Here is an 18,765-nt window from a genome sequence, read left to right on the forward strand (position 1 = left end):
GAATATCCGATCTGCCTTTACATGACAGTCACATCGCCACATATCGGATTTATTTCCACATAGGAATGAGGCCTGAAACCAATCTCGAAATAACCGTATGTATGCGTTTTTTCCTGTTTACACGGTCTCATAAGAGCAAAAAAATCGGAATTGGGTCACATTACACTGTTAGTGTAAAAAGCCCCTAAGACTCTGTCTACACTTGTTTTCATTTTCAAAACGCTCTTTGTCCACACAACCGTTTTCAAGCGTTTCCCAAACGCTGCCCATCCACACTGTAATACCTAAAAACGCTTCCATCCATGTACTGCACTGAGTAAAACCTAAGACACGTCAGCATGTGTTATTTCTGTCAGGTGTTTATTTACTGTTTTATTATTGTTATGCATTATTTTATGCATTATTATGTCGCGGCAATGCGAAGCAAAGAAACAGTTTTTTTAAAATAGACAGACACTGAGGTAACTTACAGATGTTGCTGCGGGAAACACTACAAAGCTGCAAAAAAATGGTGAAAACCTCCGAAGAGAAAAAGATGCATTTAATGCAATAGTGTGGATAGGGTCTTATATTACTGCTCAAAAGTAAGGGTTACTTAACCCCCGCCAGCCTTTTTTAATGAAGTTTTCACAAAACTTTCATTAGCCTAGAATATTTTCTTCTAAGAATATCTGAACATACAATATATCAAATGTGCAAAGAGAGCCTCTGGTTTTATTTTATAAGCAGCTCTTCCCAAATGTAGGAGGGTTTCATCACAAACACAACCTTCTGAACAAAAGAATTGTGTTCTTGAATGATTCAGAATGATGATCAAACAGACAGCATTTACTTGTCTTCAGAATGAGTACAACAGCTACGGATCCAAAAACGTGTAACCACACTCCCTGTATTACAGTGAAAACATGAAAAGTCTGTCATAAATAATGGAAAAACTCATTAATGACGGGGAAAGAGTTAACTGAAAAGTTTCTCATGATCTTAAAAATGTTTCTATTTGAAGAAGAATGCTTACATGCAGGGGCAGAGCTAGAGGAGGCCAAAGGAGGCTAAAGCCCCAAATATTTTCAGTAAAGCCCTGAATGTTTTTATTACCATGCCATGTACAAATCACTAAGGAGCCGTTTACATTTTGCATTTTTTGGCGTGCACAGTACATGTTATTTTAAATGTATATGCACGACAATCGCTCAAATAGAGAGCAATGCAGTCATGGTGAGCATGTGATGCGACGCGCTATTTAGTCCTGGCACATCGGTGCTAAAAATCCATTTATCCTTTGCTGGAACCTTCACGATGAGCACAATTTGTGGTGACTACGCATTTTCAGAAACAAAATGTGTTTTCTGACACATACATTATATGGGTGTCTCTGGGTAAGGCCCTGACTGTCTAGTCACCTTAGAACCATCCCCACTAAAATGTTTGAAAATATTTCTGTTGACAAAAAGGTTTATAGTCATTTTTCATTACAGACTAACATTTTTTGTCAAAATTGTTTTTGAAAGGGATGACTTGAACTGAATAATAAAGAAAAAGCAGCCCAGCAAAAATGTGAACTCCCCTATAGAAAGGATCTCAGGATGGGACAAAATGGCAAGAAAACATTTACATATTCGAGGCAAAAGGTGACTAAAATATAATGTAATGTTTATTTATTTATCTGGTTACAAAAAAGATCCCACATTTTTTACAGCTTTTACTATTATTCTAAAATGTTAAATGTGTGTGGGGGGATTACTAAAGAATATGTCAACTGTTAAACTACAGCGCACATTTGTGACCATTTTCATTTATTTATTTTTGGTCATTTTTATTCGAAAATTTCACAAGAATATGCTGTTCAGTATAGCACACACTTTATGTTGGTGTGAAAGTAAATCCCACTACATCATGTGTCATCAGGCAGGTTATCACATCTAAATGTGCAGTAGATGATTTGTTCTGTGGTTTACATCAACAGCTTCCTGACCGACTACTCAAGAGTTTCTGTAATGGGTCTCAAACCCTCTCAGCTGTTGCCTGAGGGAAAAGGAAGAAAGATTATAGATATGTTGTGAATAATTAATCTTAAAACAGGCCTGCTTTGTCTTTTCTTTCCTCGCTTCTCTCATGGCGTGGTTTTCACACACGCAACACTATACAAGGTTTGATGTCCTGAGGATTTTATGGAAGTAATTAAATTAGCATTAACACGGTTTCGTTTATCCAGTCACGACGAGGCTTCTCAAAGCGATCTGAACAAGAGCATCTTCATCTGTGTCACACTGTTACTCTTAGTAATCTTAACCTCAAACGCAAACCGTCTGTTCACTTCCCATCTGATGCATACGGTACACAAAACTGGAAAAGACCTTGTCAGTGTATTGAGCCTTGATTCGATTGGCTGATCCGATTAGAAGAACTTACAATTTCTGTAAGGAAAAGCAGTGTTTGTAATGTACTGTTTTGTAGTTTCTTTTGGTTTGATAACCCCGCCTTCAATCACACAAACATGTATCACTCTCGAGACGGGTTTTAATGTCTAGGTGGGCGGTACTTGGCCTGTTTAAGCTGCAAAATGCACCGCAGACCTTTTGTCTTTAAGGTGAATGTCCGGCTACATAAGTCTGATCTCAGGCAGGTTTTATGATGATATAAACTGGGCAATGAGTGAAAAGATGAGAGACCGAAAGATACCAATCTAAATTAGGCCTGCAACAAAAATATAAGGCCTAAAATGATGTCCAAGTTTGCACACCTCACATCTTTGCTCTTTGCTCTTTATTCAAATATTTTATTTAAGGGACATCAAGTGTTTAGTATGCATTAAAGGTGCAGTGTGTGCAATTTAGCAGAATCTACTGGTGAGGTTTGGTGAGTCTAGCAACCAATGGCTCACTCCACCCCTCCCTTTCAAAGCACTACGATGGCTGTCACAGGACTAAAATGTCTTCACCTTTTCACTTCTTTGCCAAAGGAGATAAAGTATTTACAAAACACGCTCTGTAAAGAAGTTTGTTCGTTTAGGGCTACTGTAGAAACAACACGGCAAATTCCTTGTATGTAGATAGAAATAGCTCATTCTAAGGTAATAAAAACGTAACGCTTTATTATGGTCTATATAAACCTCTCAAGACATAGTTATGTATATTTTAATGCATTTTTGTCAATAGATTCTCCATAAAATACACATTCGACCTCTAAGAGCAAATATTGTACAAATATAAAAACAAACTGTACATCATAATAATCAAAATATCACAAACCCAATCACGATGGTTTGAAATAGCTGAATGATTTGAATCTTTTTCAAGTCAAAATGTCGATATGGATGGAGACTGATGAAACACAGAGAGTCATCCTTTCTTGCACCAGAAAGAATACAAAACAGCTTAAAATATTGTCTGTAATTCATATGTAATGCACACTGTATGATTTTGCGTATAAAGGCTATATAAAAAAAAAAAAAAAAAACTAACCCTCTCTTTCTCTCAACAGGTATTGTTGAAATTAGTATTAGCACATATTGGATTATTGCTCCTGTATGATATATCGCATATTGCTCCATGAACTCTCTGTAAGTCGCTTTGGATAAAAGCGTCCGCTAAATGACTAAATGTAAATGTAAAGTGAAATAAAACGAAATACTATAAGATAACGCTACTTAAAATGTTAATTTTTTCAAATAAACTAGTTTGTTGTAAAAATGTATTTACTCCAGGGTGTCCATGGTGGTGTTGGTTCAAACAAGGTCAGTATCATCCTTAAAAAGCACTGTCTGACTGATATTAGACTTCCATTTGTTATTGTTGAGCCTGTGAGCGTAATTCTCTGATAACAGAGTCAAATATATGGCAAGAAAAATATACAGTCAATGTCATAAACCTGAGCTGGAGCCTCATTAACCATTGAAGCCATAAAGATTTAAGCTTACTGGAGCATAACATTGAAACCATGACACTAATCATGAGAACATGTGGTTGGCATAGATGCATGTTGTACGGGGAAAGGTTTGTTTTTGTCAGAAGTGCAAAATCATTTTCTCTTGCTGGATCGTCTGTCATACAGGAAGGCAAACACATTTTTAAAAGATGTTTGGATAAAAATGCTTATGGGCATGTTGTTTTATGCAACAGAGGCTGTTTTTTGGTTCCTTGCATTTCATCACGGAAGTTAAGGGCTTCCTGAGCTGCAAGCTTGAGAGTCTGTCCTTAAAACAGTGAAAAAACACCTTCTGTTGTCTCGCTCGAGGTGTCACACAGATGCTTGTGAATGTATGAATCATCAATGACAATAAAATGGTCGCATTCCCCTACAAACGTGACCTTTTGAAGAAAGAAAATGGAGACAACTCCCTCAGGGTCTGTTTTCACAATTTGAAACACACGATGGGAAGATAAACTCCTGAGGCTTCCCCTTGACCTTTCAGAAGAGAATACCAAGACTAGATCGAACAAGCCTTGAAATATTGCCTCAAGTAAAGATGTTCCTCTGAACCTGTGGATCTATCTGCTTTATTCACTTGTGTTTTTCTCTTGTTGGGGCCTTCTTTTCTGAAGAAATCACTTGTTAAGGTCAGCATGAAACAGCATTCACAACCCATTTTGCTTTTATAATATGAAGCAGTCAAATAGAGTAAGAAAGTGTAGGGAGTGCGTGATTGTATCTCTGAGGAATTGATTGGGTTGTGAAAATGAATACGGATTGATTAGATGGGGAATGGACTGAATCATGATCAGGAATAGCTGCGGATATGAATCATCATAAAAGAAAAAAAAAAATCACTTCTTCAAGTCCGTTTAGAGAAGTCGTGGTGCTCAGCAGCCATGTTTTCAATACCTCACATGCAAGACTGAAGTCATATCTACTTTAGAGATGGAATCTCTAATATTCTAACCAACAATAAAACCTGACATCACGGGTACCAAAACTTTCGTTTCTTAAAGGGATATTTCACATCCACGTTTTTTTATGGTATATTGCAGTGTTTTATTATAAATTATTTGTTGTCCACTTCATTATTCTTTTATTCATCTGCCCTCATAAAACTATTTCAAATCTTAAAGGGGTCATATTGGACGGCTAAAACGAGTATTAGAGTGTGTATTTGGTGAAACACAGTTTGTTTACGCGGTTTATGGTTAAAAAAAACATTCGTTTTCGCATTCCGTGCATTAGTGTTGCTCCTCTGTGCCCCGCCTTTCTGAAACAAGTAGATATTTAACAAAGCCAATTGTTGTGAAAAGCCCTGTGTGTTCTGATTGGCCAGCTACCCCGTGTATTGTAATTGGCCGAATATCTCAAGCATGTGGAGGAAATGTAACGCCCCTTACAATATTCGGAACATCAGCATTCAAAGCATATTGACAGCTGACAATGTCACCGGTACCCTTTTAGTTCAGCCCGAATATGATCCAGAAAATGCATTTGACCAATCAGATTAATCTACTTTCCCAGCGCGAATCTGCCAACAGAGCATAACAGACCCAACATAGTAGTTTTTCATTTGTAACGAAACACACAGCGTCTCCACGATATGGCGGCGGCAACAACAACTCTGGCGATGCCACTCTATTTATTAAACAGTAGTACTGAAGTACCAGTGTTTGGTTTCTAAATAAATATGTGTTTAAACAAGTCAAAGATTTAGTGAGTCATTCATAAAGAATATATGATCTGTTTTGAACAAATTGGTTGGATGATTCACTGACTTAGTAAACAATTGTTGTTACCTATTAGCCATTTGAGTCTCACATTCAAAAGTAAGCATAACATTTAATTTTTTCAAACATTGCACATTGAATTTGGCCTGCTTTTTCTTTACCAAAATTATGCCAGGTCTTCAAAAAAACACTGTCTGAACTCAATGTCTGTCTGCCCTCATTTGTAACTGCATTCGCAGCGTTACGACACAATAGAGGCGATGTTTCATTTCAAGCACAGTGAGGCGCTGAAGAGTTGCAGTTCCATTCCATTTTCTACCGCTTATCCGAACTCCCTCGGGTTGCAGTACAAGAGCTATATTAGAAGCTGTATTTCACGGCATTTGGGAGAATATTGTTTCTTTTACACTTACATACATCCAATTTCTTAAAAAGGTTTACAAAATTAATTTTGCATTCATCCCTGTGTTAAAATGTGCAGATGGCTTGCTGAATCAGTGTTATACTGTACATAGCACAGCAGGTTCGCACATTGTGACAGAATGACTCACAGACAAATGACGTAGCCTGTTAGCTGTCAACCGTTCCGTATACGGGACACCTAAGTTTGCGTCAATATTGTGCATGTAATTTCTAATTGAATCATGACAAACTATATATCATTGGAAAGGTCTAAGTCTCTAGAATACAGATTTCTTTGAAGTTTTTGAAAATATTATGTAGGGGGATGTATTATTTTTTATAAAGAGTCTGTTTAGATTTTTTGTTATCCTTTTGTGACGCATATTTTTTAATGTATTTCTTAAACAAAGAAAAACAAACTTTTTAAATTTATTTTTTACAATAAACCTAAAACATACCTTTCATTTTTTTTGTGTGTGTGTGATTTTTTTTTATAAATTGTCTGCGGTAAAGCACATCACTTTATTGACGTACTTAAGGCAGACTTGTTTTTAATAAAATTAAAAAGTTCATATTGATTTCACTGAAGCTTTAAAGGAACAGTAAGCCTACACATGCTTGGGATGTCACCAGCTCTACTACATTTTGAACCAGCAAAAACCCTGGAATCACCACAACATGGCACAGTATTGTGATAACACTGGGTATCGCGATACTTCGGCTGGCAAAGTATTGTTAGATGTTTATGGTATCGTGAAAACTCTACTCCACACCACTGGTCAGACAAACAGATGGCAAATTCAAGCCATTGGTGCTATGTTGGGTTTTTAGAGATGCTCAACAAACAGACCAATGTTATGATAGCGCAGTGTTTACACTCAAGCTAACAATGACTTACTAACAGCTTCCTCTGGACCTAACGCTTCATCTTTAAGTAACTCTTGGTAGTTAATACAGTAATAGTACTATCCACGTTGTTCATTAGGTTGTTTTGACAATTTTAACTATGTTTTGCCATCATACACTTAGTATTTGCCAAACCACTTTGAGGCACATTATCAAACTTCAAGACAAAGCTGAACTATTCAGACACAGACTTGTCCGTGATGAACACTTTATATAATAGTGCGGTCAGAGGGGAGACAAATCGAACCCAGTGATGTTCAGCCTCCCTAGAAGCAATGCTGGGGTGAGATGTGACGTCTTCACGATGCATAACCATGAAGAGACGTATTATCACATAAAGACATTAAATGATAGAGAAACGCCCGAGGAGGGTTTAAAATAACCAGAGATGCCCAAAGGCTGTTGTTTATGTCTCGAGTTCCTCCGGATGTCCATTTTAGCACTTTCAATGTTTATATTGTTCGTGCCTCTGTTTGCGGATGCTTATTCAAGGCACCTAAGGCGAAGGACCCAGTGTGATTCTCCTAACACTTAAGAATGAGTTACAAGTAAGTTCTCACAACACCAGTGTGAGACAACCAGAACGGCTCCAGAACACACAAGGTACCAAAGTTGAGATGCTTGTTGACTTTTCAAAGCAAAAAACATGCGGAAAGGCCTGAGACAGAGCAAAGCGAACAAGACACGCGGGTTATGGGGTGTGCTAACTCTTCTCTCTTCTCATGTGAACACGCACAAACACAACCGAAATGTTTCACTTCCTGCCTGACACACATTGACTACGTTTGCTCTTTTATGTGTGGATAAAGGAGGCAGATTCACATGCAACGTTGAACAAGCGAAAATGACTACAAGCGTTTTGCTCTGATCTCATTCCAGGTTCACCAATGAGCTTTGCTTATGTCAGGTACCAGGCAAATATGATGGGACGATGGGACACAAAGGAAGCTTTTCTTCACCATTGCACAGAGAAGACTCGTAAACGATTCCTTTCTTAACCGCATCTCTTCTTATGACCGGTGACATGAGGATAAATTAGACGGGAGCTCACAGGAAATTATATGATTCGATTTAAATTAATAGGGACTTTTGATGGCCCTAACAAACCCGCAACCCTCAGTATTAAACTGTTATGGACATGAGCGATTCTTTAACTCCTATGGCTTGTCAGGTGACCTTCGCCTTCAGGATTATGTAAAAATATCATGGCTTTTTATTAAAGGAGAGACCTGTACCATTCCAAGGGACCAGAAAATCATCGGCATGTGGAAGTGAGGCACTTTTCTTCACAGAGGTCAATAAGCAAACGCCCTAGAAATGCCCTAGCAACCTTAATGGAAGCTCTGTGTTCATGAAATATGATGTAAACGTATCCCAGAGAATGGAATAAAATATATACAGCATATATAGGGATTTCAAATCGATAAATAGAATCCAAATAAATGTTTATATACAGTATGTGTGTGCCGTGTATATGTATACATAAACGAACACATATTCTTGTGCATATTTACATAAATATATATAAACTTACATTTAAATATAATATAAATTATGTATGAAAATAAATACATGTTGCTCATATTTATTAATTTATGTTTGTGTATTTAAATAAATTCATTATATTTATTAAATATAATCGTTTGTTAACGCAATGTGTATACACGTAGACACAGAAAAACACATATTCGCGCCATATGACCCCATTAATAATTTAATAAACAAAAATGAGTTCTGTGTGAGATGGAGGGAAATATCACAACAGCCTGGTATTGCACACAATCAGTTAGGAAGTTAAGAGTGCTTGTGTAACACCATGAGACTCTTTCACAAGTGTTCTGCAACAACATTTCTCTACTCGCTTACAAACTCCAAAGTGACAGATGATCAATATCAAGACTTTATCAATCATAACACAGTATTTGTTAGTTCTCATCTCTGATCTTGATTTTGATTTTTGAAGCGCCTGACAGTACGGAGGGGGGGGGGGACTGGGGGTTGAGCGTGCAGTGCACATTGCAACAGCAGATTTGGTAGGAACAACTATGTGATTTCTAAACTGATTCAGCAGTTCCCTCTCTCACACACACAAACATGACTAGAAATCTACAAAAGTTCATAAATTAATCCTTTCAATGCATTCACAAAAAATTATCTTGGTTAAATGTACTTATTAAAAATCGCATGCTTTTGCTCCTAAGAAGGTAAGGCAAATAAAATCGAAAATACAACAGTCAACTTCCTCTTTCTTGCCCCAGCCACAATTTCCTCTCCGTTAGAACAGCCGCATTCTAACCCTGTGCTGCTTTGTCGCTGACAAAGACATAAAGATACATACCAACCTCCGTGCCATCTTTATTCATGATAACTACTCTGAAACTATATATACAGTGTAACTCCTACACCGATTGCAATAATCTGAGGTGAGAGACTGCTGATAACTCCCGACGGCCAAAACAGTGACACCACACCAACAATGCCATTATTTCCAGTAATCAGAGTAAAGTACTTAATCACAGTATCATGTTTACATGACATGAGAACATCTCTATAATCCCACTTACATGAAAGTTTGATAAATCTGATTATTTTCTATAATACACGGCACAGACGATCATCTCAGATAAATTAGGTGTGTGTTACTGGCTATAGTTTTGAAGGGGTCATTTGGCACGAATACGGGTTTTTCTGTGTCGTTGGTGTGCTATAAGTTGCACATGCATGTATTAGACATGCATGTATTTATTTACATTAGATGTAAAATTGCTAAAATAAAAGTGTCGTAACAACTTATGCATTCTATCTAAAAGCGAATGCTCACCCAGACCTGTCTGAAACGCTTCGTGTAACCACACCCCCACAAATCTACATTGATTTGTGGTATGATTTGACTGAGACCGCCGACATGTATACACAAGTAAGGTGGGTGTACCTGTCAGTATAATTCCTTTGAAACCTGATATTCCAAATATGGTAAGCAGCATTACATTTCCGTCACACGCTTGCAGTAATCGACCAATCACTACACACTGGTTAACTGGCCAATCATAGCACACCTCACAACAAACCATAATATTCGTTTTAGCCGTGTCATATGACCCCATTATGAATATAGACCACAGTCTTTCTCTATAAGGATAAGGAGCAGACACTACTGACAGCGAGTTGAGTTGACGGTAAAACTTCAGACTGTCATGCTTACCATGAATGTGCGCTTAAAGGCTAAAATACACTACAAGTCTACAAGATTTTCAGTCTAGAGAAAAGTCTGTGCCATTCTGCAGATTTGATCAGTTAGTGTGTTTCTATCTGAAACTTTTAGCAAGTGTATGATGTCTGGTTTAGAAAAATCTGTTCCGATTTTAAAAGTGTTATAGTGTATTCCAGCCATAAGGTGCGTGACAGAAGCACATGCACACCTTGGTCAGAGCATCAAAAATGCTTTTAAGGCTTCTTATTGCGTACATCAAATATGTACTTTGATTATGCTAACTGCGAATATGATCTTATTTGCATTAATTAGATAGAATTATTGTGTTTACATACGGTAAAGTGTAATCGCAATAATGCCAAAATCCTATTATAATCGTTTTATCAGGGTGCATGTGAATGTAGTCAATGAAACAATGATTACTTCATGCACCTAAATATGCAAGAAATAGGATTTGCAAGTGATGTCACAAGAATTACCCTGCATTAAATAATCACTGGGACAGTGTTGCCACACTCACAAATGTAAGTGTAAGACTCCAGATCCACCGAGGCGCTTTTACGCAGTTCAAAGCGGCTTGCGCTGGATGCGCGTTGGTTACTATGATACGCCGAGCGTGAAAAACACGTTGACCAATAAGAATGCGGAAAAGAGAGCCTGCTGCTAGAAAACACACCGTACGATCGCAGAAATGCCTCGGTGGAAACAGCCCCTAAATCTCTGGGATCTTAAAATCTCTTATAATCCTAAAATAACAGTCAAGTATCACTTCCAACACAAGTCAAAGGCCTCTAAAAAGTCTCTTCTCAAGCCTCTCAATTTGAGAATCAGATACCAAACGTGAAAATTCTTAAACTTACAGTACAATATTGAATACACAGTGGAGCAAAATAGATTTATCAAACTTTCATGTAAGTAGGATTATTATTTTTTGTGTGACTGATATACCACCACATTTGTGATGCAAGCGTGATGTGTACCTAAGGTTTGACGTAACTCCTCGCAAAGGCTTATATGAGGGAACTGAAGCATCTGTTTCCATTTCTTGCTCTTGCCTTTCCTGTTCCCGCCACCTCCTGTGAAGAAACCAAAGAAGATCATATTAGAGACAGAAAAAGTGGGCAGGCTCTGAAAAACTATTAGACTAGCATCCTAACACAGGTGAGATTTGGAGGACAAATCGTAAAATTAAATGAAGCACAGTAACTAAATGCACATAACATATATAAATAACATACTAGATATATATCTGGTTATAGCAAGCATCACTGTGTATTAATCTCTGCTAAGGGTGTAAAAATATATAGAAGTATTGCATATCGGCATACAGAAACATCTAGATATATCATAAAGTTATGGCAATGTATTTTTGAATGAAATATATGTTTAAATTCAGTTTTTTTTCTATTAAATTACATAAGAATTGATGAATTAAACCTTGATTGTTGTCAATTCTAAAAAAAAAAAAACTTCTGTAGCTTTTTGGGGGAAACCGTGTCAGTTTTTTATCATTTTTTTCAAATATTGTGATGCAGTCGCAATTGTAAACACAGTATAGTGTATCGAATCTTGAGCTGAGCCTACTGTTAGACCCATTTTCTTTGCTTATCTTATTGGCCTAAACATTTGACTCTACATAGCTTTTTGAAGAATTAAAATCACGTTATTGCAAACCATTGTGGTATGCATACTGCAATACGCACGAGAATAAAATAGAGCCTTCATTGTCATTGTAGAGCTCTTTATAGCACTATATATCAAAACTATGAGTGTTGCTCATGTAAGTGTAAAAAAAATATATATAACAATGCACAAAAAATAAATTAAAATGAAAAAATAAAGAGTGGAACATTTTTAAGGAAGATAAAATTGTGAACAGACTTAATTTACAGGGGCCAGTTTACTATAGAAGCCTTTGGTAAGTATGGAGGGTATTTGCGATATTTAGACATATATTTCGACAGCCCTTTATTTTATGCAAAAAAAACAATTCTAGCGATACAATTATAGCGATATTTTAGAGACAAAACAAAATGCCCATAATCGATGCATCCGTCGATCAAATCACTTTTTGGAGCTTCAAAAAATTGCCCCCAGTTCACTTCAGAAAATGTTATGTTTTATAACTCCGACTAGATTATTCTTCAAAAAGAAAGTCATATTCAGTCAGGATTCCTTGAGGGCGAGTAAAACATGGGTAAATTTGGTTTTGCCTCTGAAACATCCCTTTAAGTACTGCTCAAACTTTCTGGTTGATGCACATATATCGGAATTGCGCAACACTTTACCCCAGACTTATTTATTCCTGAAGTGAGGGTGAACACAACCAGTATGCAGACTACACAGATTACGTGCAGTCTAAACCAACATTTACTGGCATGTATTCAATGGTTACTCTGTTAAGTCACCTCTTTGAACATGAAATTATGTACAACATTTACCTAAAATCCTTTCACGTGATGTCATGTTTTTAAAGATATAAATCTGAATACACACATAAAACACTTCTCAATTTTTGGACCAACCCAACAACAAAACATATGCGTTTAAGAAGGACTATCTGTTTTTTTGACAAGGAGTCTCATTTCCAAAAAAGCAAACTAATATAATCCTCCAGGTAATATCTAGTGCATTTCAGCGTGCTGTCACCCTCCTAGTGTAGGCACCCTGGATTGATTTCAGAACAAGAATCAAGCCAATGCTACGAGAATGTCCTGCTGGCCTGTGCCCATACGGGCGAACGTCATTAGGGAGGCTCCGGCTTCCCGGGTAGAATGACTGGTCCAGGTGCTGGACCCAACACGCTTGTCAACAGAGAAAGGTCATGAGGCGATGCTGTATGCGGGATATGTTCATCTGGAATGGAGGGGACGCTTGTGAAAGCAAAGTGTTTGCATTGTTGCTAGGTTATGAAGGGATTTAAGGAGTAAAATCTCCACTAATGGGATGGGATGGGGGGCGAAGGATGCGACGATTACAAACAGGTACGGGCGAAGCTCGTGACCACTGATAAGAGCTTACACAACGCATACTTTTAAAACAAAGATACTGGATGATTGCCGTTGAGAAACTCCATTACGTTACATACTCGAAAACCAACACAACAGAATTCTCATTCGCAAGAATTTACTACATCAAGTCAAGGTTGAGAAACTATCTGCAAGCTAATTCCACACTTTGCAATTCAAAAAAAAAAAATGTAAATAAAATGTTCGCAGGAAAAAGATAATAGTGGCACCCACTGATACAGGAAAACACACGGCGTTATCATCGTTTGAAGTGGCCAGGATGCAAATGGTGTGTGAATGTATTGTTTATGCAGTCACAGCGTAGAGGTGAAAAGGTTTTACTGTGTGCATAATTTATCCCCCCGGCACAATAACCCAGCTGGTTTCATCAAATTCCCCAAATGAATGACAAAAAACTGAGAATATTAAATGGATCGATTGAGGTAATCACATTTTCTGTGTGAGATTTTCAGTAATAGTGGAACAAGTCTTATAACTTAGGTTCACTGACAGGATAATTACGGGAATAGATTGTTTACAATGAATGTGTTCAAAGTTTAAGCATTACGGCAAGATTAACCTGCATCTACCTGCGATCCTGGCAAACATGCAACGACATTCATTTTCATTCTACTTGTTCGGTCAAAATGATTGTTCGTGGTATTTAAGAGCAATGCTGAACTTGTATCTATATTTTTACACTGTGATGTGAATCAACCATGTTAAACTGTTAAAGGTGTACATGACTTCTTCTCTTTTAATTTAATATATCACAATCTGAGTTATATAAAATGATATTCTGGCTCTCCCTAGCTTTGTAATGTCATTAAATGGTAGAGATACACCATTACTACATTTCTCTACAAATAATTTGGATTCTCAAGATTGAATTAATACTTCGTAACTTTCTTTAAGACTATTAATATTGAACTCGTGATGCATTTCTAATTTCAAGCTTATCTAGCGATGGTGATGTTCTGTAAGTAAGTTCAAACATTGCTACACATTTATAACATTGAATTTTGTTGGTTCTTGCGAGAAGCAATGGGATTTGAAGTTATCGGCGTATTGCAAACCTTACTGGGTTGTAAATATAACGGGATAACCAAAAATTAAGCACAAAAGGTATTTATCTTTAATGTCGATTGTATGATGGATGGATTTTTGGAGCTTCAAAAGTTAAGGGACCATTCTTGAGCATTACAACACCCGGATTAAAAAAAAAACCTATTATGGTGTTTCGCATATACACTTAGGTTGCCATGAGAGTAAAATCATTGTGTAACTGTTAAGATGCCGTTTTGAAAAAGGAAGAAACGGAATATTAAGCAATCAAAAATGACTAAACTGAAACTGCTGATGACAGGACAGCTTTCAAAATCATAAAAAGTCATCATGTGAATGATGGTTATATTCATTAGTATATGAAAGTTTTGCAGAGCCATCAAAACCGTGACCAGCAACACTGGAAAAACCACCAGTGGCATAAATTTGGGATTTCTGGACTAGTTTAATCTAGGACTATCTGTTTTAATCGGCCAATGAAATGATGCTGGGCTCGTGTTTAAGAAACCTGTAGGAAAATAATAATACCTTTTTGCAACATTACATAGAAATGACACGCTTCACCTTTATAACAATGAAAATGTGGCCATTTTAAAATACCCGTCAAAAATACACAAAGATGACTTTGTTTCTTCTTAAGAACACCAAAGAAGATACTTTAAAGAATGTTGCTAACCAAACAACGGCAGGACCCATTGACTTGCATTTGTTCATTCAAGTCCATTCAAGTTCAAATGGTTATCCCGTTGTTCGGTTACCAACATTCTTCAAAATATCTCCTTTTATGTACTTCAGGTCTACAAAGTCTAACAGGTTTAAAATGACAAGGGGGTTAGTAAATAATGACAGAATTTTCATGTTGGGGTGAACTTTCCCTTCACATGTGCACCACAAAAACACAAACAATGTCACAATACTGATCAGCCTACCTAGGTACCATTTTTGCCCATTCTAATATTAATTCACGTCAACACACTAGATTATGACTCACAAGACACTATTTGACTATGGTTATTATAACGGTGTGTTAATTCAACGAGGTAGTGAATTCAGGCTCTTATCTCGAGCACACATACAGTAATGACTGCTGTCAATACAACAGCACTTACTGTCAGTGCATTACAGTGTTAATCGCTTCTCCTTTAAATAGAAAGTCAAAAACGTCGTAAAATCCAAACAGGCATTTGACCTAAACGCACATAGAGAGACAACGATGGCATTTATTTATTCACTTTGATTGACAGCTCCATCTCTATTGCTCAAGGTTAGGAGCACAAGGCAGTATGTCTTCACCAACGTTCAATTCTCACATTTGCGACGATTCAAATATAAAGCAGAATCACATTTATTACACTGCATTGTTCTTGTCTTTTGGCCTAACTTCCTTTGGGGGAATACCCATTGTATCCAGACACATAGCGCTGCGTATCGAGAACGAAGCTGTCAAAAGTGACATTGTCATGTCTTACCTTCTCTCGCCTTTAACAAAACAGTGTTGGCCACGATATTCTCGAGCTCCATGTTTCCTGGGTTGCAGGCAGGCACCGCAGGCCCAACCTCGTCGCCGGGTTGGCAGTGTGTGTATGTATGTGTGTATCCTCCCCCGCTCCCCCCCACGGCGGAATATTATTAACCCTGAAAGACTCTCCGCTCTGCCGTTTTGCTCTTCTGATTCTCCGCCCAGAAGCTTCGGCCGTCCCTGCGACGATCACCGACATGTACTATGGAGAAGGTTTTGCTTATGAATATTAAGCACGCGTGCTGACGTTGCTTGGTAACCCAGAGCGAGCGTCCTACTTTCGATGAAGCTAAACTCATGAATATTTATAAGGTGACGTCGACGTCCTGTAGAATTAGGACGCAGACGTCACGTGATCTTCCATCGCCATAGTAGGAATAATCATCTCAAGAAACAGGAACGTTTAATAGCTCATTTTTTTCTCTGATTGTTTTATGTATAATATTTTCCGATTGTTTTTCTTTGCTGTCACAATGACTACTTGAAAGGTATTTTGTTTTAATTGTTGACTTTAAGGCGTAATTTAATTAAAAAAATAAATGATAACAATCAACGCAATGCTTCATTTAATAGATTAAATTCACTGATGTTTTGTAACGACCACTGTCGACCCAAGTTAAAATAACCAGCGATAAAATTGATCAAAACTTAGCGGACAGCTTCCTCTAGAGGTAACACGTGGAGCTTTGTTTTTTTTGAATAATTATTACTTAATATTTCAAAAGAATTTATAAGAATACAATAACTCAAACAGCAAATTAGATATATAAAATAAGAATAAAAAATATTTTACTTAATTAGGGTTAAAACGTTCTCTATTTTCTCGATATGTCCGTACCAGCAGGTGGCGATATTAAGTCGGCGTAAGCGTGTTTCGTCTTTGAAGCCAGAGAAGAAGTGGATAACATTTCCGCATTTCCTCGTGGTACAGAGAGGCTAAAGTGCTGTGTTATTGTGTATTATACAGTCATGGGCAAGCTCAAGAAATCTAGTCGCAACACATTTAATTACAATGTGAATAAAAAGAAGCTTAAGATTAAGTTGAAGAAAAAGGATAACCCGCATATTGAGTGGTAAGTATACCTAACGTTTCCTACATTTATCTGTTGAGTTCTCTCTGAATAATTTTTGTTACTAACGTTACTTGATGTAACTAAAACACAGCTTTTCTGTTATACCATTTTTTATTGTTTGCCTTGAATCTCTTTGAATTGAATGTTTGTATATGGAGTTGTTTATTAATCTGATTGTCGTACGCGGTTGAAGTGCTCAGATCCGTAGAGCTTGGGATGACCAGAAAACAACGAAGCAAAATTTTGCAGACATGGGACTATTTGTTGGGCAGAAGGGCATTCTTCCCATTAAAACTAAAAAGGCAAGTTTCATCTTTCATTTTCTACCGTGTTTTGTATTTGCACATCTCCTGCCTTATTATTCACAACCTGTTTGTGTTTCATTGATGTTGCAGAACATGGAAGAAGAAGAACAACAACCAATGGACTCAAATGTTCCATTAAAGCCCTATGTCATTAAAGGTAAGTTCAAGTTTTGCTACATTAATTCTATTTTTAGGACTCCGCTTTAACATTACACATAAATTGGTGACTCCACACAGAACCAAATGTAAGCCGAATAATCTTTTTTTAAATGCATGTGGTCTGTAATATATCCAGATCTATGTGTATTTGTAAACATTTCTTTAATTTATAAAAATGCCATGCTCCTTATAGCCAACTCTTTTTTTTAAACATAACATTTAATTTGTTTTTTTAACTTGCTGTTCAATATAAGAATAGACTTGCAACCCACCAGTTGTGCGCTGGTCTATAACTTTCATAAAATCTTAAAAGCACCATATGATCTCATTGCAGCAATGGAAGAAGAGGCCAGTCAAAAAGTAAGCCAAAAATTAACATGCTCCAGAGATATGATTGAATATGTCCAGCATATGGTGAGGGAACACAACGAGAATTACAAGGTATGAGCTGATGATGTACGTATTTATTACTAACTTAAGTCACATATTATTGTACACGTGATGCTAACTGTTTTTTTATGATCAATTCAGGCAATGGCAAGAGATGAGAAAAATTACTATCAGGATACACCAAAACAGATCAAACGAAAGGTGGATTTATACAAACGGTGTTATCCTAAGGAATATGATGCATTTGTTGCATCCCTACAGACACAGAAGTCAACATGATGCTTCAAGATGATGTCATGAGGAGGACTTCGATTTCTTTTACTTTTCAATTTGACACCCAAAATGTTATTGTACTGTAGCGAGTGTCATATGACAAGTGTAAACAGATGGAGAGTAAACATTTTGAGTGTTTGTTTCTACTGTTGCCTAGTCAGAAACATGTTAATGTTTGACATTTTTCATTTGAATATCTAAATATTTCTGATCTATATAAATATGAATTGGCATATTGTGTTATCATGAGAAATGCCGACGTATTAAAAAACACAGTTTATACATCAATCCGACATTAAGACTTTATGCATAGATAAAATTGAAATAAATATATCCGACAATAACGTAATATAATGCAAAATAAAAGCCTCTTTCCATGAATAGGGACCCTGTTTGTGAAAGTTCAAAGAAACTATTGAAGAGAGATTGGTTTTTATGAAAGCTCTGTTACGTGCAGAATAAAATTGGGTTATGAACAAGTTAAGAATTTCTAAGAAATCTCGACCCATTTTGCTGAGAATGTCGGTTACATTAAGTTAAATATCGGTCACGTTGATGTTTTCTCTTTAAATTGCTTTTCTGGAGCTTTAAATGTATAAAAGTTCTGATTGTTAGAAAATCGCCATTGCAAATTGTCAAACCAAGACAGAACAGTAAACAATTCACATCCACAATAAAACTACCATTTATTTCATTTATAGAACTCAAGAGGACTTTTTTTGCCAATGTAATTTAAATGAAGCTGTATTTTTTGCAAAACCGAAACGAGATGAACTTAATAGAATCCTTATTTTGTGTTAATAGCTCTT

At 36.8% G+C, this 18,765-nt stretch overlaps 2 protein-coding genes across 2 annotated transcripts in view; one reads left to right on the plus strand and one right to left on the minus strand.

Annotated features, from left to right (window-relative positions):
• The window catches only part of grk6 (G protein-coupled receptor kinase 6), a 32,018-nt gene extending 16,086 nt beyond the window's left edge, over positions 1 to 15,932 (minus strand). Inside the window, exons 1-2 of the mRNA XM_056730932.1 lie at positions 15,707 to 15,932; positions 11,145 to 11,240 (exon numbers count right to left, since the gene is read on the minus strand). Of these exons, the coding sequence (XP_056586910.1) occupies positions 11,145 to 11,240; positions 15,707 to 15,758 (148 nt within the window). The 5' untranslated portion in view covers positions 15,759 to 15,932. The remainder of the gene's footprint in view (positions 1 to 11,144; positions 11,241 to 15,706) is intronic.
• Positions 15,933 to 16,636: 704 nt separating this feature from the next.
• nop16 (NOP16 nucleolar protein homolog (yeast)) lies at positions 16,637 to 18,650 on the plus strand. The gene is made up of 5 exons (XM_056730640.1): positions 16,637 to 16,829; positions 17,023 to 17,131; positions 17,225 to 17,291; positions 17,628 to 17,734; positions 17,825 to 18,650. Exons 1-5 carry the CDS (start codon positions 16,726 to 16,728, stop codon positions 17,960 to 17,962), a joined length of 525 nt encoding a protein of 174 aa, XP_056586618.1. The 5' UTR covers positions 16,637 to 16,725; the 3' UTR covers positions 17,963 to 18,650.
• Positions 18,651 to 18,765: the final 115 nt, after the last annotated feature.

The sequence above is a fragment of the Triplophysa dalaica genome, chromosome 19, assembly GCF_015846415.1.
Source record: "Triplophysa dalaica isolate WHDGS20190420 chromosome 19, ASM1584641v1, whole genome shotgun sequence".
Lineage (NCBI taxonomy): Eukaryota > Metazoa > Chordata > Actinopteri > Cypriniformes > Nemacheilidae > Triplophysa > Triplophysa dalaica.